Below are 20,469 nucleotides of genomic sequence, written 5' to 3'. Positions count from 1 at the left end.
GCTGCGTAACCACTCAGATACTTCTGGTAGCTCTTCCTGGGCACTGTCGGGATGACAAGCCTGGAGGAGGCAGAACTGACTGACTTAGATGCCTGTATATCGGCCTTTCTCGTCTGCTGTTCTCCATCTTGTTGCTGATTTGTTTTTTTTTTTTTTTTTTTTTTTGGCAACTTTTGTTTTCCTTTGTTGGCTCCTTTAGGGCTGAGCTAGAGATTTATTTTCAGCAGTTTGTCCTAGACCCAGAGAGGTAACTGCTGGCCCCTGCTCTTTCCTGGAGACCCCTCCAGTCCACATGCTACCCCATTTTCACCCAGGCCTAGCCATCCCTCCAGCCCTCTGCTGGTTCGGGAAGTTATTCTCTAGTCTGACAGGAAAAGTGTTACTAAATTTGACTACATAAAAATACTAATCAAAAAAGAAAAGACTGAGGGAAGTAGGAGTTCAGTTTATATGACAAAAGATTTCTAACATCCAAGATTTTTTAAAAACTCAATAATACAGAAAAAACAAAAGACTCAAGAGTGTGGTCAATAAGTTAGATTTCAGCTTCACTGATAATGCTCAAAATTTAAAGAAAAATTGATTTTCTGCTATTGAAATTGATTTTTTGCCTATCAGATTAACAAAGAAACAAAAAACTTGGAAATAAGGGTCATTGTCCTTTTCCTGAACAGCCACGCTTTCCCACTTCACAGCCTTTGCTTTTACCCTGTTGCCTGGAGTGTTTGGCTTTTCTATCATTTGGTTCTTGGCTTGAAATTTACATCACCCTGCTACCCCATAGCCTCTCCCCGTCCCCCAGCCCTCTCTGTACCATGAAAGAAACTTTGATCACTTGTGTTTTGAAGGTGTCTTCTAGCAGAACATGAGCTCCCTAAAGGCAGGGAACTTGGCAGTTTTGGTCACTGGTATATTCAACTCTTTTCTTTTCTGAACATCAGCTTTTTTTTTGTAAAATGAGGAACCTGGCTCTCCCTAGTGGTGCAACAGGTTAAAGTGCAGCACACAAGCTAGCCACAGCTGCAGCACGAGTTCAATCCCCAGCCAGGGAGCTGACCCACTTGGCGCAGCAGACTGCTCCTGTCTCACCGGCTGCTCCCCTCAGCGGTGTGCTTTGTCAGTCTGCCTGTTCTGCTCCCCACTCTGTCTCTGGTGACTGCCCCTCCTCTCCAGAGTAGCACATAGTAGGTACTCAATAGAAATTAATAAATCTGTTGCAGACTTGTGTTTTCCTATATGCATGACCCACTGACTTGTACTTATGTCCACTGGCTTAGCTTTGTCCTTTTACCCAGGCTTCAGACTTTACAAGTACCAGGCTTTGTGCCTTTTTGTCAGAGGACTTGTTTGTCTTTCTGCAGCAGTTGAGAATATTCTTAACATCATTGGGGAATGGGTGGTGGTGACTAGATTATCAGTCTTGTGCCTACTAGAAAAATAATAACTCACTGTGCTATCTCCATCCAGTGTTTAAGATCTCCCTCCCCCAACTTGTTAGCCCCTGGGGGTAGGAAACAACTCATTTTTAGTGAAGGGAGCCTGTTTTCAACACAGTCTGGCTCAGAGAAGCTGACTGCATCTGGCCAGTCTGGAGCAAGGGCACTCGGAGGCCACTCTTTGCTCATTCCTAGGAGGTGTTAGGCTTTGTTTGGTTAAGGAGCCGTTTACTGAGCCCCTACTCTGCAGCTCATTGTAGAAAATAGTACATACTACATTCCCCAAAGAGAGGAGTTTGGGGTGTCAGAAGTAGGTAAAGACCTCCCTGCGTGATAAAAGAGTTTGTTGGATTTCAGTAGAGGAGGGGCCATGTTTGGCTAAAAGATGTGACCAGGAGGTTTGGTCCTGTGGGGGGGGGGGGGAAGGTTCATAACATATAATAATGTTAAGTGAAACAGGGAGGGAAGGGTCAAAGCAGTGGGAGCGATAATACAGAAGACCTTGCCCGGCGGGGTGAGGACCCTGCTGTCTGTCCTCTGTTTACAAATTCTGTGCACCAGAGTATCCCACCCACCAACTGGTTTCTGGACAGTCAGCATTAGTGGCACATTTCCTGTGTTCGTGTGCCATGTGTGCATTGTCCCAGATGCCATCCTATTACGTCAGTGAGTCTGTCCTCATAGGGTCATTTTGCTTCCTTTGGAATGTTTTTAGTTGTACTCTTGGGGCAACCAGTGATAATGTGTCTCTCCTTCCTGTTAGACATCAGTGTTGGGTTTTTCAAAACACCTAAGTCCTATACCCGAGTTGTACCATCTGCGTGGCCCCTCGTGGGAATGGAATTTATACTCTGCTGCCTATAGCTAGGGGGTGGGGTCAGGGCAGCAGTAGTGCCTGATGGGCAAAGGGCCAGGAGCAGCCCCACGCTGGAGAGGTGAGCAGATGATTCAGGTGCTGCCCATGGCCTGAGGACCATACCAGACAGGCCTGGGGAGCTTTGAGGAGGTGCCAAGTACCTGGGTGTTACCTGTTTGTTGTCTTCAATATGCGATTCATCTGCCAGGGGTATGGAGTCATTAATCCAACCTACCTGACCCCTCCTAACCTTGGTCTTGTTCTCTCTGGCAGGCAGAGGTAGAGGAGACGCTGAAACGACTTCAGAGCCAGAAGGGAGTGCAGGGCATCATCGTGGTGAACACAGAAGGTACTCACTCCCTTGACCTGTACACAAGGAGGCCCCAGAAGACAGCCTATACACAGCGCAGAGGCCTTCAGTGCGTCATCTAATTCCAGCTTGTTTAGCAGCCTCCGTGTTCTAGCACTCCTAAGGAGTTAGTCCCGCTGCCCTAACAATCTTGTTTTTCAGTATTCCATTCCTTTTCAGCACTTATCCAGGCGTATTTTCTCTTGGACATAATTATACTTGTTAATCTTTTGCATGTGTTCATTCACAATTTTTTGTATTGCTCCATGATTTACATAAGCAAATTTTTTTAACTGCCACTATAGTGTTTATTGACCATACTCCATTTAAGTTGTTTTGCACTTTTTTGCTAGGTAATATGAAGTGCTTTGTGCTTTTAACTTTTCCTTCCTCTTCTGGGGGCAAAGAAGTTACTTCAGCAGCTTGAAACGTTCAGATAATAAATTTTCCAAAATGCCCTAGATATGGTAAAAAGGGAACTGACATTTCTCATATGTGTATTCGTGCAGGCCACAGGGCTTATGCTTTACAAACATATCATTATATTTGATCCTTAGAGCAGCCCTGTTGTCTGGTCTAAGTGGTGGTGGCAACTGAATGCAGAAATTAAAAACCTGCTGTTACGGAGCCAAGATTTATTCCAGGTCTGCCTAAGTCCAGTTGTGCACTTTCGCCTACTCTGTGGAGGACCAGAGAGAGGGATGCTGTCTAGCCCAGGCCATGCCCAGGGTCATCCAGCTTGATTCTGCCAGTTCTCTATTTTTTCTCTCCTCAGTCTTGATGTGACCAGGACTTCTGAGCGCCCTCATGTATGTACATTGTGATTATAAGTCTTGTTTCGTAGGGCCTTGCTGGTGGCGCAAGGGTTAAAGATACAGTGCTGTCAAGCTGTTACCAGCCACTGCAGCATATCCCCTGCCAGGGAGCTGACCCACATGGTGCGGCAGACCTTTTCCGCTGCTCCCTTCAGCAGTTATTTCAGTAGGTCCACCTGTTCTGTCCCCCACTCTGTCTCTGGTGAATCCTCTCACTTCCCCCCCACACTTATACCCCACCTCTTGTTGCATAAATAAATCTTTAAAAAAAAAAAAAAAAAAGTATGTGTCCAATCAGCGTAAGGAACATTCCATTCCATTTGTGTGAGCTCTGAGGGCAGGGAGTTGTCTCGTGTGTTTACTGCTGTACCCGTAGCGCCTAGAACATTTGGTGCATTAATAAAACATCCATTGATTTTTGTTAACTTTTTTCATGTTGATTGCTGGGTGGGGTGGGAAGACCTGCATACCTGCTCTGAGACCCGTTGAGAATCACGCCTCCCTGGCGACCAGCAGCTGCTGTAGGATGCAGAGTGCCCACTTGAGAAGGCAGAGGCTTAGAGTAGGTCACCTAACTGACCAGCTTCGGGGTGTCCCCAGCGCAGCATCCTGTGACTCTAGAATTCATCTGTTGTTCTTATTTGAAAGTCCCCCCAGTTTGGGTCCCTGCCCTGCCAACTCCATGTTTCTTTTGGTTTTAGAGTGAACAAGCAAGTGGTTAGTTTCTTGTTTTCCTTTACACAAACTCTTACTTAGTAGAAATGTGATTAGACTAATGATATTTGTCTGAACTACTGAAAGTAGATTTTGTGACTGTTCATTTATCAACAGTAATAAATGCTAAACATAGTCTTTGTTGAGGACAGTGGTGAGCATATCAGACTCAGCCTGGCCTTCAGGGAGCTCTCATTGTTTTGGGAACAACATGATCACTTTCAAAAAGATGTGATGCCAATCTCAAGTCGCTGATCAAAGACACTGAATGTTATGGCATGGTAGAGGGGAGCACTCGCCACATTGGGGGAGGAGGGCTAGCGCCATTGGAAGATGGGAATTAGTGGCAGTCATGAGAGAATAGGGGGAGGAAGGGCAGTTCCAGACAGAGGGACCTGATAGAAGTGGCTGATGGTATAAAAAGAGGTAAAGAGGTTGACTCACCCATACTCTGTCAGGCCGTGAGACTGGCCCCCTCATGTCACCGTTGTACCTTGAGCCTCTGCTACACACATGGGGCTGAGAGTGGGATTTATTGTACCAATGATGTTGATAACCAACACAGTGAGCACTCTTGCTATAAACATTCTTAAATGAATTAAGCCATACTTAATCCTCACAACAGCATTGTGAAGCACAGGCATTATTTTACAGGTGAGGAAGTGGAGTCTTAGAAAGGTTAAATCACTAGCCTAAGGGTCACATAGCTGTGATGGGAGACAGTCTGTTGTAAGCCCAGGGCATTAGATTTCAGAGTTTCTAGTCAACTACCACCCATCTGCACATACTACATCTTCAGGAAGGTTCCACTATCCAGCAAGACCTCTGGGGCCCTGGTGGGCACATTCTTGGCAGCCAGGATTAAACAGCAGCCCTTTAAACCTGGTTTTCTTGTCCCTTAAAGGCAAGTGGTCACTGTAACTGGTTGTAGTGATGTGACTCAAAACAGCCTTTCTTGCTCAGTTTTTTTTTTTTTCCTAGACTGTCCTCTTCTACACGCTTGTGTTCCTGTGCCCTAAGAAGACATGGTTGAGCCAGTTTCTTGCGTAGATCTGGGAGTAACTGTTTTTGGCTCATCCCTAAACTAATCAGTTGTGGGCCAAATTAGCCCACAGATCCAGCCACAGATATATGAGAAGCCACTTGTGCTGTCAGTAAGGGCTTTTGGGCCCTCATTGATAAAGGCTTCTGCCTTCTAGTCACAGTGATTCACAGGTTCCTGGTGACACAGTTGTGGCCAGAAGTGGGTCACAATGCGCCCCATTCTTCACCTCTGAAACTGTCTAGTGAGGGAGTGCATTTAATAGTTCATTGCAAGGAAACAGCTCTCAAAACAAAAGACTTGATGTGCAGTACTGTTCATTACACAGTAAACTAAGTTAAAAACATGGCCAAAATGCTCAAGAATAAGAAAATGATTAATTCTGAGGAATGGCAACTTACTGGGCTCTTTGAAAGCAGTAGCAATGCTTTTTACAAAGGTACTTGCAGTCAGAGAAATAGGCGTCAGTTTTGAGAGTGTGACATATCGACTGGTGTGGTTATAATGGGCCCTAAGCCTCTTGTGGTGGGAGCCGAGGAATAGTTACATCCAGGTGCAAGCTAACCTTCTTTTTCCTACTTGTCAATGTTTATAAATTTGCAAGTACTGTCATCATTCAGGTTCTAATTACTGTGAATGACAGTTGCCTTTTCTTGCTGGAAACCAGTGGAGACAGTGCAGCCCTGGGAGAAGAACCCAGCAGGGGAGCCAGCAGGCCTCGCCTTTGAAGCCTGCATGTGCTGACCGCTCAGTTTGTGTTACCTTGTTTGTACATAAATGTGATGACTGCCTCAGAGTAAGCCTGTACACTAATGCCAACATGCTTGAAGTGTTCAACATAGTGCTCATCACCTAGCAAGCCGTCAGTAAACAGTGGCATTGGTTGTTAACTACCACCCAAGCACAGTCAGACCAGTATTACAGATTTGGGGTGTGGAGTAGGGAGCTCCAATAACCTTTTTGGTTTCTCTCTTCTCCTCCCCCCCTGCCCCCCAGGCATTCCTATCAAGAGCACCATGGATAATTCCACTACCACACAGTATGCCAACCTGATGCACAACTTCATCCTGAAGGCTCGGGGCACTGTGCGTGAAATTGACCCCCAGAATGACCTCACCTTCCTTCGAATTCGCTCCAAGAAAAATGAAATTATGGTTGCACCTGGTAAGAGGCCTTCTACATCCCCACTTCGCGTTCACCCTTGCCGCGCATACACTGGCTTATCAGGAAGACCTAGCGCATTACTGTTTTCACAGGTTCCACAAAATGGCTTAAAGAGATGAAGGTACAGAAAATTGCCTCTCTGCCTAGCCCTGCCCTAGTTTCTAGGCGACAGAGGGAAATCAGGAAGTTAGCCACCTAAAGTATGACACAGAATGTGTAATCCTCACACTGAAGAGGAGAAATTCAAGAAGCATCAGGAACACAGAGAAGGGGGTGATTGTGCTTGGGGCAGTCAGCAAAGGCTTCCGAGAAGAGAGGACATTTGAGCGGAACCTAAGAGCCCAGGAAAGTGCAAGCAAGGTGGAGGGGCAGGGCAGCTACGTGTGAAGTAAAAAAGGATCTACGTTCTCAGTCAGTGCAGAAAGCTGAAAAGACATTCAGCCTCGAAAGTGTCCCACTGCCCACCTGTAACGTGTAGTCCTGTCTCTGGGCCCTCTGCAGCCTGCTGCTCCTCCAGCCTTAGAGCAGATTGCTGTTTTGTTTCATGTGACCTGCCTAGCATGCATTTGGGGCTGTGGGTACAAACATTATCTGTCCTTAAATACTAGGGTCATTCTCAGGGTGATGAAATGCTTACCCTGGGAGGACCCCACAAGGACTGAGGCTATGTGAGGCCACTGTCCTGTCTGCCTCACGTCACACTCACCGGAAGGAGTTCCCCAGGATTATTTTCGCACTGCTGCTTCTCTCTCCCTCTCTCCTTTTTGGCTGAGCTGCCCGGTACAGTGAGCATGAGTTAGGTGTGTATGTGATCGTGCAGGTGCAGCTGTCTGCAGCGTCAGAATATATGCAGGATGGAGCGGGCAGTGAGACGTTGGGCTAACTTAGAAGGGACTTCAGACATCAAACCCAGCTGTGTAAACGTGACCCTGGGAGCAGTTTTTAAGGCAGAAGGTGATAATAGTTGTCATGTCTGGATGAAGGAGGACAGTGGAGAGGCTGGGGATACTGAATGCCCCTGGCTTGGCGAGGCAGATGGCAAGAGGCCGGCTGCAGAACTCTGAGGTGATTTAAGGGCAGCTACTCCCAACAGCAAAATAATGGTGTTTTATTCCCAGGCTGCTCCAGCCTGATCTAGCTCCCTGAAAGGATGTGAAAGATGTGAAGGAGAGAATCATTAAGCTAGTCGCAGGTGCCCTTTAAGACCTTCAGATGTGGTGACATGGATAACTTGAGATTCCAAAAGCATGCCATCATCCACTGTTGATCAGTGTCAGCACTGCTTGATGCACCACAGCCCTAATGATGAAGGCGCTGTTCTGTCACGGCAAATTACATCAAGCACAGAATCTGTTTTCCCAGCTTCAATCTTAATGCATGTGACCTTAAACAGGTGAAGAGCCTGTGACCCTGTCTCCACATCTTTTTTTTTTTTTTTAAAGATTTATTTATTCATACAGAACTGGGGTACAGGCCAGAGATGTGGAGGGTGAGAGAATTCACCAGAGACAGAGTGGGAAGCAGAACAGGCAGATCTACGAAGTACACTGCTGAGGGGAGCAGCGGGCGGGTCAGGAGAGGTCTGCCGCGCCATGTGGACTCCTCCGGGGCAGGCGGGAATCAACTCATGCAGAAGTGGCTTTAGCTTCTCAGTGCTGTGCTTTAACCCGCTGCGCCACCAGGGAGGGCCCTGTCTCCACATCTTTAAAGTGTTAAGTAGGGGACTGACCAGACTTGGACTTTGAGGGTAGCCGTGACTGCATCTGGCTGACTAGGCATAGGTTGAGGCAGAAAGGCTTGCAATCAGATCGGAACTCAGATGCCTCCCGGCACTTTATGCTGGTGAGTACGGACAAGCCAGCACCCCTTACACAGTGGACTGGGAGTGCTGGCTGTACTGACCCTCCAGGTCAGGGTAGCTCACAGTGTGAGGCCAGGACTAGTCATGGTCTTCAAATCAGACTCTCCTTGGAGAGTGTTTCTTGGCTTAAAGGTGCTGAGGACCGGCCGCTTTCCTGCCTTCCTGTGACTGTCGTCATTCCTTTCATTCCCTATGCAAAGCAGCAGCAGCTCTCTGCCCACCTGTGTCTATGCAGGTGTTCCTTTTTTTCTTTCTCCTTTTCCTAATAAACCTGGCCTTTTACATTATAAAAAAAAATTTTTTTTTAAGTTTCCAAGAATTTCTGCTCTGCAGCAGCAGAGTTGTGTGAAAGCTCCTGGCCATCCATGTCTCAGCTCTGTAGCATCTCCCAGCTCCCCTGGGGCCATGGGTACAATTGGCACTTGAGTCTGAGGTTGGCACCTGCAAAGGAGAGGGGCTCCTCGGGGCTCACAGCCAGAAGCTCCTCAGCTGCAACAGTGGAGGATGAAGTGCTCTGCTCTGGGCAGTGCACGGAGGCGGCGGGGCTGCCGGCTCGCCTGCTCTCAAGGCGGTGCACGCATCTGGTGCCGGGAGCGTGGCTTCTCGGGGTGGCCCTGACACAGCGAGTGCTCCTTCCGCACACCCCCACTGCTTCTCCAGCCTCCCAGCTGCCTCTCAGAGCCTCAGGAGCTTCCAGCTTCTCTCCCTGGGCCTCACACAGCCCCTGCTGATGTACTCCCTTCCGGACGCCCCCATTACTTCCCAAGAAGTTGGAGAAAAAACACTTGGCTAACCAGGCTGCTTACCTGCATTTTTAAATGTCTCCTCAGTAGATAGTCCAAGAGGACAGACTCGAAAGCACGTAGTAAACATTTGACGAGTATTTGTTGAATAAATAAGTGCACGATTCCCTAAGTCTCCCTCCATGCTGACACTCCACCGTGAGGTATCAGTGCAGTGGTCGGTCAGTGATGTCTGAAACGTGGTGTTTAGGATGAAACTAGGGATTTCACACGGGGAAATAGTGGGTCTTGGTGCTAGAACTCCTGAGGCAGGAGCCACCGACCAGAACTCTGAGGCATTGGGGGTGGATTGCCTTAGGGTTTCCAGATCCCAGCCCCCTACGGTCAGCACTCAGCAGAGAACAGGCCTGATGCTCTGTATCTTGAGGTGGAGCTTCTGGGACTAAAATGAGCGCCCCACACTGTGGCAGCAGCCTGGAGTCGCCCGCGGTCCAGTGTCCCTTTCCTCCCACGTAATGTTTTTGTTGATCAAACTGAGAAGCTGCTTCCCGAGTCAAAAAAAGTGTTTGGCTTCTGGTGGTTGGCTGCCCCATGTAAATACCAGTTTCACCCCGTCTTGGCCTAGGGCTACAACTACCCATGTGAAGAACCACATGAAGTGGTATTAATGATTCAGGGCTTGATTGTTTGGAAGAAAACAAGTGTCACTAATGGTGTCTGTTTGCATTAGTGACTGTTAATTCTGTTTTTATTATTAGTGATTTTTTACTTATGCAGATTGGCTAACCATGAATCTGAGTCATCTTCCCCAGATGCAACAACCCCTCATCATGACAAACAGACGTGGCCGAGATCCTGCCACTTCTCTCCTGTTCTCAGCATTGAGTCAGACCCAGCTACCCACCCCCTCAAGATTTTGCCTTGACTTGGAACAACTCATTTAATTCTCTAAGCCTCAATGTTTTCATTAATACAGTGAAAAGGGCACAGTGAGTTAAAGCACAACACTAACGAAGCTAGCCACAGCCACTTCAGCACAAGTTTGATCCCTGCCAGGGAGCTGACCCACATGGCACTGCAGACCTCTCTTGTCTTGCCTGCTGCTCCCCTCAGCAGTTTACTTTGTCAGCCTGCCTGTTCTGTTCCCCAATCTGTCTCGGGTGAACCCTCACTGCCCCTGCACCTCTGGCCTGTACCCCAGTTCTGTATGCATAAATAAATCTTTTTTTTTTTAATTAAAAAATAAAGTGAGAAAGCATTAGAACTTGCCACATAAAGTAACTGAAGGGTTCATTGAGAAGCCACGTGAGAAGTGGTTAGCCCAGAACCACGCAATGGCAAACTTGGTAAATGTTTGTGGTTTGATTATTAAGTGGGCAAAATTGAGACACCCTGTTTCTCCAGCTTCCTCTTCTATAAAATGAGGGGTAGTCAGGCTTACTCCTAAGGACTTCCACTTGCTGTGATTTCTTGGTGGACACTCCGTCTTACTAGGTTGGAATCCAGGTAGTTTTCACTGTCTTTGACTTGGTACTTTTTAAATTTTCTCATCTAGAAATTTCTGGAAGGCCAGCAGCTAAGCCTCTGACAGAATTGACATTAGCCCAAGACGACCAGGGTTGAGGTTGGCATTCTGCAAGCTTTGACTCTTAACTAGCTCTGAGCAGCCTTAAACTAGCAGCTGTTCTCACAGAACCTGGAGCCTTGTTAAAAATACTAGTTCTCAGGCTCCACCCCAGAGCACTGGAGTTGGGGTGCACCAGTGTTGGTTTGTAACCATCCTCCAGGTGATTCCAGTCCCTCTAAGAGCCACTGCAGTGGGCACTTCATGTGAACTCTGAAAACCTGAGTTTCCCTACCCAGACGCAGGGCTGGCGGCCCTCCCTGTGGCACTGGGAGACTGGGAGGGAGCACACGCTGCCGGGCAGAGGGCAGAGTGTGCAGTGAGGGACCGCGCTTTCCAGCAGTCACCCTGGAAAGTGTGGGCGGAAGCACCCTGGAAACAGACCAGCAGCGTGGGCGTGGCCTGGTGAGGTTGATGTTTTTACCATCCCATCTTCTGGGCACTTGTTGTTTTCTAGTTGTTCTCCCGTTGTGATTTGTTTTTCATTTTTCTCTTTTGCAGATAAAGACTATTTCCTGATTGTGATTCAGAATCCAACTGAATAAGCCATTGCCTTGGCTGCTTGCATCTTTCCTTAATTTAATGCCCCCAAGAATGATAGTGGTAATCATGTCCACCAGCTGGCACATGGAGCGCCTTAGAGCCCACTCAGCCAGTCCAGTGACCAGGGGTGGCCTGCAGCCCCCCCCACCCCACCAGACTTCTCCCTCGCTGCCAGGTGCCCTGAGCTCCCGCGGGCCCCTTCCTCATGTCTAAGTTTTGGAGCAAGAGCTTGTGAAAAACCTACGTCCTGCTTCCTTCTGACCTTCAGTTCACTTTGTCAACGTTGGGAAAAGCTGTCTTTAACTAAAAATAACCAAAATGTTTACCTGCCTGTGTGTCTTAAGCACTGGGTCTCTCTTCCTGTGTAGTGGCGGGTCTGAAGGCTGAAGCCCGGGGCCACCCTGCCGTGTGGCAGACTCGGTGGCTGAGAGACCTGCGCCTCCTGGCCACACCCCCAAGCGGAGCCCGGGTTGTCTCTGGTTCCGCGGTTCCCAGGCACCCTCGATCGTTTCCCTCCCCTGCTGATGTTTTAAAGAGTTTTCCACACTCTGAGTAAAAGGAAGGGGACACAAAATGGAACAGGGTCTAGGCTGACTTGCCTTAGTGTCGCAGTCAGGCTTAGGTCTCTGGTGGGAAAGCTCGCTCTGGCCGCCGCAGGCAGCACTGCCTGCACCCGAGCTCCAGAAGGTCCTGTGAGTGAGCTCGCCCAGGGCAGAGCTGGGCTCCCCTTCGACTAGATGGGGACCCCAGGGCGTGCCTGCCGCCGTGAGGCCGTAGGACCCATCACCAGCAGCACTCTGGAATCCCCCAGAAATTACATATGTTTGTTAGGTTTTTGTTTCTTGTTCCAGAAGAAAGATGGAAAATTGTACAGTGCAAACCTTGAAATCCTTCATTGCCCCTCCCCATAGGCAACCTGCCTACAGTATGATTTCTTCCATCCAGCAAAAATGCTTTTCTTATTTCCTAGTGAATTTTTTTCAATATCAGGTGAGTGAAACACACCCCCGAGAGCCTAGGGATATAGTTCATGAGGGCTTGGCAAAACTTCTCACAGTTTCCTATTTTAGTGAAAGCATAGGAATGTTCCATTCTGTGATGCATGTCTGTCAACGTAGAGATCGTTTCAAATAATTTCCCACCAATCTTTGAGTAAAACTGATTCTCTGGAAACCGCTGTGCATTTGCTCCTTCCCTGCAGACCCAGGAAGCCCGTCCTGAGGAGGGGTGATGGCAGGACTGGATCATCGTTTTCTCAGAAGTCAGCGTTTAAAGGAAAGTGAGGCCTGGCCACCAGTATCTTCTCTTTGTTCTCTGAGGCTGGGATCGTCAGGTTCCCTATCCTGGGTTGAGTTTTTCCAGCGACAATGGGGCAAGAAGGTTTGATTCGCGAATTATCTGCAGTGGAGAGGTGGGTTTCCAGAGGAAGGGCCTCTGTCCCGCGGAAGCAGGTGGTGTGGCTGCAGAGCAGCGTCAGGGCATGTGGCCCTCCCTCCCTGCAGCCTCTCGTCCTTGCTCCCCACTCTTCTGCCAAGGTCTTGAGGAGAGTTTGGGCTGTGTTTGGCTTTGGGGAAAAACTATGACTTAGAAGTAATGACACTGCACCCCCAGGCCCTGGGCAGTGGGAGTCCACCCTGTCCTGCAAGTTGAAAAAATTGTATGTCTCCCGCTTTATACTTTCTAGTTAGCTTTTTATATAATTTATCCTTTCCTCTATCCATCATATTTTTGATGCATTCCAAAATATAGTTGTAGACGAAACCTTTCAATATGCATATTATTATTATTTTTTTTTAAAGATTTATTTATTTATTCATACAGAACTGGGGTACAGGCCAGAGGCTCAGGGGCGGTGAGAGGCTTCACCAGAGACAGAGTGGGGAGCAGAACAGGCAGATTGACGAAGTACACTGCTGAGGGAAGCAGCGGGCGGGCCAGGAGAGGTCTGGCTCGCCATGTGGTCTCCTCCGGGGCAGGCGGGAATCGAACTCATGCGGAAGTGGCTTCAGATTCTCAGTGCTGCGCTTTAACTCGCTGCGCCACCAGGGAGGGCCACAATATGCATATTATTAACTAGTATGTTTTACCCTTGGAGAGTGGGTGAGATTTAAGTAATGGAATGCACAAGTCCTAGCAAATAACCCCTGGCACCCCAACCTCCCCCTCAAGATCACATTATCCCAGATCACTCCTGTTCTGCAGTCTCCACCCCATTCACTAGAGGCAACCCCTTTTCTGATTCCCTTCAGGTTCCTTACCCTCCAAGGCCTGCATTTTAGGTGAGGGGTTGCTTTTCAGGGAATCGCAGGGACTGCCCTACATCACCCGACCTCCACCCCAGCGCCTGCCTGCCGAGCCCACGGCATTGTGTTCTCTCTGAGCCAGTTGTTTCAGAAATGTGTTTAAAAAACCCTCAGGAAACAGGCTTTATCCCTTTTAATGTGTTGTTTCTCAAACCAGCTACACCTTTCTGTGTTACTCCATTCAGAATCCTGACCCAGCATTCCACTCTAAGTTCAGGTTCTGATGAATTACAAGAAAGAAAAATGAGAAACTGGGAGGTTACCGGCAGCCATCTGCTGCAGGTGGGAATCGCTAAGTTGCTGAGCACGCGGACAGTAGCCGCCTCGGTGTCAGTGAGCTGCGCCCGGCCGTGGCGAAGGAAAATGGCACAGTCCTGCCATCACAGCTCTGGTGGCTCAGAAGGCCCATTTGGCCTGCTGTGACCTGCTCTCTGGCACCTTCCTGCCAACGGGCATGTAGGGCAAGTCTCCTCCCACCACGTTAGGGTTCGAAAGCCTCCCCGGCATGTGCCCAGCCCAGGGTGACCATGACTCCTTTGAACTGCACTTGGAGAGAGCGGCCACCCCTTGTGACTTGCCTTGCCCTGCTGCCCTGAAGGGGGAGGGAGGAGCAAGAGTCTGACCTTGGCTTTATTTTCCCACCTGTGCCACCTCGGCTTTTATCCCATGTTGCTAGGGGAGTGAGATGAGGCAAGTTTGTGTGTTCCCAATACCGTGGTGAGTTGGCTCCTGGCACTCTGAGCCTATTGTGTATTTAAAACTGAAGCTTGTGTTTCTGCTTGAATCTGTTGTGAGTTTTCAGAAGGCTGAAAACTTACCCACCCTCTCACCCCCAGCCTGTCTCCCACCCACCTCCCTTTCAGTCACGTGGGCTCTGGCTAGCCCACTTTCCTTTTGGCCCCATGGTTGGGGGGGAAGGGCTGGCAAAAGCCCTACAAGAAATTGGGGGGATAGTTTGTTAATGAGCCATGGGAAATTCAGTCAAAATTTACCCCAAAGGGTAAATGCAGGCCAGAGGGCATACAGCCTCTCAGCTGTTAATAGCTAATGTAAACAAAATCCTACAAATCCTGAATAGTGCTAACGCTGAAAGAAACTGGAAGACCACAGTGTTTAGAAGCATGAAGTCACAGCTGTATTTAAATTGCTGTGACTTACGTACCACAAGTTTTGATAACCTAAAACTAATTACAAGAGAGTCAGTGCTGCTGGCTTTCCCAGTGAAGTAACTGAAGAATGAGAGTTCTAGAACTCCAGGGGGAATGTGGAGGAGTGGACCAAAGAACCGGTTGCAAGCATGAAATCACTTCGAGGTCTCCTGTTTTCTTCAAAATAGTGCGCGCAGTTTGCACTCTGTGGGCTCCATGGATAATGCAGAGACTGAGCCAGTGGGTGGGGAGCCCAGTCAGCCAGGTGAGCGCCCTTGGTGGCCTAGATGAGGGGAGTAATTTGGGGCCGCTGCTGGGGAGGGGAGAGTGCTCAAGGAGACATCTGGAATATTGATGGGCTTTGAACAACAAGTAAAGACCTCGGACTCCTAGGTGTATGCTTGGGCAGCCAGGTGCTGCCATTGCTGAGACGGGTAGCTGGAGAGCAAGCTCTGAGGGAGGGGAGGAGAGGAGCAGTTTCCAAGTGGCCGCTTAGCCCCAGCCTGTCTGACAATTGTGTCAGGTGAACTTTGGTGAGCAGATTATGGGATGCATAATTCTACCAGTCCTGCTGAACAGAGGTTTGGAGCCATGCGCCGGTAATTAAAGCCAAGGGACTTAAAGGATTCACCAAAGTGGAAGAAGGAACTGAGAGGAGGCATCAGCTGGGCCATGCCCTGGGGGCTGCTGGGGGAGCAGGAGCCAGTGAGAAAGGAGATGTGGGAGGGTCAGTGGAGCCAAAGCTGTTCCAATTCAGTTCAGCTGGGAAAACTCAAACTAGCAAGGTCAGCCTGTCTGCTCCAGGGTCCAGGGCGGGGCGGCCACCCCACGAAGCCAGGGGCTGTGTCCCCCAAGTTCGTCCCAGCCATCACACTCAGGTTCAGGGAACTGATGGAGGATGGGGGCACAGAGACTGTACCCTTCCCCTTTAAGGACACTCCCCAAATACAGCACTTTCCAGTTCTTTGGGGGAAGCTTGTACTCTTCTATGCCCAAAAGCCTCCCTTGGTTTCAGCTTTCACCTGCGCAGGTGGGGGCGGGCCTAACCATCCTCATGCTCAACGAGTCCCACCTGGCCTTGCTGGCAGCTTCCTTCATCTCAGCTCTGCCAGGGCTGCCTCCTCGCAGGGAGCGTAGCGGTGTCCAGGAGGCCCCGGCCGCAGGTACAGGCTCACGGTCCCCAGTGGGTGGACGACTAGGTCAGGCCCCGCTCCTGCTCGAGGACCTGGGGGGGGGGGCTCTGCCTCTCCCCTGGAACCTGGCGCTGGATTCTCCTTCCCAGCTCCCACACCCCAGGGCAGAGGGACGCCTCGTCCTGTCGCTGCTGCTCCGGACCTGAGTGAGGGTGAATTTGTCCCTACAGACCTCATGCTCGTCACAGAGCCCTTAGTCGCCCACCAGCTGCTTTGGGGCCAGGGGAACTCACAGGGCCTCCTGGGGCACGGGTTTTCCATAGACCCGCCCGTGCCCCTGGGCTGTGCCTGTATTCCTGAGCAGGAGTGGGGGCCCCATGCCCACAGGCTGACCCCAGACGGGAGCTTGCCCAGGTGGTGACTCCATACCACCTGGGCAAGTTAGGTCTTGTGCTGAGACCCCCAGCTGGCAGGAGAGCGCCCCTCAACACTCAGTTTTCTCCACAAGTCTGGTCATCCTGCCACTCCTACGTGCAATGGCAGCTGAGATACAAATCTAGGGGACACACAGCTGTCTCAGGAGACATCCAAGTTCTGGTCCAAGGGGGGATGGGACTGTAGTTACGGGAGTCCCAGGCATCAGTCTTCACAGAAGAGAAGACTCAAACGGTAAAGTGGAAGATGGAGCTGGAGGTGAGTAACCTGGCCGTGTCTGCTGCTGCTCTGGGCGGTTGAGGAACCTCCGACTTGGATGAGCCAAGTCGGAAAGGAAGAGGGCAGCCATTCCACTGTACCCTGAGGGGGCGGCGGGAGGGCCAGGGGTGAGGTGAGGGCAGAAGGCCAGAGCTGCAGGACAGCTGCAGGGCAGTGGGCGGGTTGCTGCACAGGCTGTGTCGGTAGGAGTGTGCCAAGGTGCAGTGCGTGGTAAGCTCAAGGCTGGCTTCAGGAGGCCTGGGGCCCTGCCCTGTTAATTCAGTAGAAGGAGGGAGTTAGTGCTTTTGAAGGTAACTGTGAGGGTTTGTGGAATCTGTGCTTGAGGAGGAAGAGGAGTCAGCGGGGTGGCTGACAGTGGAAGCACCGCTGGGAGACATGGTGAGGTGAGGTGGGGGGTGGGGGGGAAGCCAGGGGGGAAGGGGCTGGTTTCAGGGGAACTGCCTGGAGCAGGGGCAGGTTAGGGGGGTTGAGGATCACTTGGGGAGATTCCAAGGGTGACTAGATGGGTGGCCAGGGGGCAGGAAACCCAGCCCAGGCCTGGGTCAGGCTGGGGTGATGGGGGCCTGCGCAAAGGTGATGGGGACGATGGGGACTTATCTGGGTGTGTCGCCTTTGAGATGCGGCTCCGGCTCCGAGGCAACCTTGTTCTGGAGGCAGAGCCAGCGGCCGTGACTGGGACTGGGAGCGAAAGGCAGGGGCTTGGGACTTGGGAGTCACTTGTTAGCTGCCTTCCCTGGGTGTTGAACGCTGAGGCGAAGGGACTCTACAGCCCGCCTGGGAGCTGAGGGCAGGGTGGGACACTGAGCTACAGAAGGGCAGCGCCTTCGGGGGTGCAGATGGGGTGGGAAAGGGGAGGAATTCCCTGAGAGGAGAGGGCAGTGTCTGGGGTGGGCGGGGGCGGGGGTGATACAGGTGTGGGTACTTGTCAGAACTCATCAGATATACTCTTAAAACCTGCATTTAATTGTGTATGAATTTTAGGCCCCCCCCAAAGAAAGAACCAAATACTGATTTGAATATGGAGAGTGTAAGGACAAAGTGAACTGCAAGTTACTCGAAACTATTAATTTCCTTTTTTTTTTTTAAATTAAACATAGCGGACATGTTTCAGGTATACAATGTAGTATGATACTTGTATATATTTCAAAGTGATCCACTATAAGTCTAACAATCATCAGCATACAGTATATAGATTTTTTACTTGTGATGAGAACTTTTAAGACCTACTTTTGCAATTTTCAAATGTACAGTACAGCAGTATTAACAGTCAAGATATATACCACATCCCCAGCACTTACTTTATAACTAGAAGTCTGCACCTTTTGACCGCCTTCATACATCCTCCAAAGCCCACATTTGGCAACTACCAATCTATTCTTTGTACTAGTGCGCTCACTTGTTTTTTCCTTTGATTCCACATATTTATGAGATCATGTGGTATGTCTTTTATTTCAGTTAGTATAATGATCTCAAAGACCATGTCACAGGTGGCAATATATTTCATTTTAATGGCTGACTAGTATTCCACCGTGTATACTACAATAGTATATATTATACAATGTTTTTGCTTATTCATTTGTCACTGGACACTTAACACTGTTTCTATATCTTGGCTGGTGTAAATGCTGCTGCAATGGACATGGGGTTGCAGACATTTTTGAGTTAGTGTTTTCATTTTTGTTAGAGAAATACCCAGAAATGGAATTGCTGGATCATATGCTAGTTCGAGGTTGTTTTTTTTTTTAAGATTTATTTATTTGTGCATACAGAACTGGGGTACAGGCCAGAGGTGCAGGGGCGGTGAGAGGCTTCACCAGAGACAGCGGGGAGCAGAACAGGCTGACTGATGAAGTACACTGCTGAGAGGAGCAGCGGGCGGGCCAGGAGAGGTCTGCCACGCCATGTGGTCACCTCCGTGGCAGGCGGGAATTGAACTCATGCGGAAGCAGCTTTAGATTCTCAGTGCTGTGCTTTAACCCGCTGCCTCACCAGGGAGGGCCTCGAGGTTTAATTTTTTTAGGCGCTTTCTACTGTTTCATAGTGTCTGTACCAGTGTACATCCCACCAACAATGGACGAGGGTTCCCCAGACTCGTGGCACTGGTTATCTGTTGTCTTTTTGATAATCACTATTTAAACAGTGTGAGGTGAGATCTCACAGTGGTTTTGATTTGTATTTCCCTGATGGTTGGTTGGTGATGTTGAGCACATTTTCATTACCTGTTGGGCATTTGTCTTCTCTGGGAAAAAGACTACTCATGTCCTCCGCCCATTTTTAAGTTGGACTTTTTTTTTGTACTAGTGAGTCTTTTCTATGTCTTGGATATTAACCCCTTAGCAGATATAAGATCTCCAAATTATCTCCTCCCATTTAATAGGCTGCCTGTTTGTTTTGTTGCTTTCCTTTGCTATGCAGAAGCTTTTTAGCTTGATGTTGATCTTTGCCTTTGTTATCTTGCTTTTGGAATACAACCCAAAAGTGTCAGTGCAGAGAATAATACCAAGGAGCTTACCAACTATGTTTTTGCCTAAGAAATTCATGGTTTCAGGTCTTCTGTTCGGTTCTTTAATCCACGTTGCACTGGTGACGCTGTTTCAGCCTTGGTATGTGGCTGACCAGCTTGCCCAGCAACACGGACTGAAGCTGTCCTTTGCCCAGCGTATCATCTTTGTGCCTTTGTTGTAAGTTGACTCTAGATGGGTGGGTTTATTTTGGAATCTGTTCTGTTCCATTGATCTGTGTGTCTGTTTTCATGCCAATACCATACTGTTTGGTGACTGCAGCTTGTATAGTTTGACATCAGGAAGTACGATGCTGGCAACAACTTTTTCTCAATATCCCAATATGCTTTCGATATTTTGGATCTTTTGTAGTTCCATGTAACTGTTAGGATGGTGTGTTCTGTTGTGAAAAATACAATCAAAATTTTAAAAGGGATTATAGTAAATGTGTAGACTGCTTTGGAGTATGCACATTTTAACAATAGTCTTTCAATCCACGACACAAAATATTCGTCTGATTTCTTTCATGAGTGTCTTATAGTTTTAAGCGTATAGACCTCTCACTTCCTTTGATATATTTACTCCCAGGTGTTTCATTCTTTTTGATGCAATTGTAAATGGAACTGTTAATTTCTTTTGACAACCCATTAATACTATATATGAAAGCAACATATTTTCATGATTTTGTATCCTACAACTCTACTCAGTGTATTTTCAGATCTTTCTCCACTTACGCTGGGTTACATCCAGCTAAGCCCATCATAAGCTGAGATATGTAGGTCAATAATGCTGACAGCGCAGCCCGCTGCAGGGCACCCACTCACCACTGTGACCACCTGGCAGGTGAGGAGCTGAGCTGACGCCACTGCCCGGCGTCATGAGAGAGTATTGTGCTGCCTGTTGCAATATCAAGACTCAAAGTAGTTTCTTTTTTTCATTTTTCTTGTAATGTTTGCATAGAAGAAATAGGGTATAGGCCAGAGGTGCTCAACTTAAGAGGATTCACCAGAAACAGAGTGGGGAGCAGAACAGGAGGATTTACTGAAATGCACTGCTGAGGGAAGCAGCAAGTGAGACAGGGGTGGCCCGCTGCGCCATGAGGGTCATTCCCTGGGCTAGGGGACAACCTCAGGCCATAGCAGTGATAGTGCTGAGACTTAAACTGTAGGTCACCAGGGAGCCCCTCAAAGTAAAGTTTCTACTGAATAGCTTTCATTCCATCCAAAAAGTTTGGATGGAATCACTGTAAGTTAGGGGCGGTCTGCACAAAATGCTACCTGCAAACAGTGAGTTTTACTTCTTTTCTAGTTTGGAGGTTTCTATTTCTTTCTTTCTTGTTTTTAAGATTTATTTATTTATGCTTACAGAGCTGGGATACAGGCCAGAGGTGCAGGGGCGGTGAGAGGATTCAGCAGAGACAGAGTGGGAAGCAGAACAGGCAGATCGACGAAGTACACTGCTGAGGGGAGCAGCGGGTGGGTCAGGAGAGGTCTGCCGCGCCATGTGGTCACCTCCGGGGCAGG

At 49.0% G+C, this 20,469-nt stretch overlaps 1 protein-coding gene across 1 annotated transcript in view; it reads left to right on the top strand.

Annotated features, from left to right (window-relative positions):
- The window catches only part of DYNLRB1 (dynein, light chain, roadblock-type 1), a 15,221-nt gene extending 3,749 nt beyond the window's left edge, over window positions 1-11,472 (top strand). The window contains exons 2-4 of the mRNA XM_012728413.1: window positions 2,566-2,641; window positions 6,209-6,376; window positions 11,106-11,472. Coding sequence (XP_012583867.1) covers window positions 2,566-2,641; window positions 6,209-6,376; window positions 11,106-11,149 — 288 coding nt within the window. The 3' untranslated portion in view covers window positions 11,150-11,472. The remainder of the gene's footprint in view (window positions 1-2,565; window positions 2,642-6,208; window positions 6,377-11,105) is intronic.
- Window positions 11,473-20,469: the final 8,997 nt, after the last annotated feature.

This window comes from Condylura cristata, unplaced genomic scaffold (genome assembly GCF_000260355.1).
Source record: "Condylura cristata isolate star-nosed mole 26May11 unplaced genomic scaffold, ConCri1.0 scaffold00022, whole genome shotgun sequence".
NCBI classification, from domain to species: domain Eukaryota; kingdom Metazoa; phylum Chordata; class Mammalia; order Eulipotyphla; family Talpidae; genus Condylura; species Condylura cristata.
The sequence above is the reverse complement of the archived record's forward strand: the minus strand, read 5'-3'. Positions and strand labels throughout refer to the sequence as shown.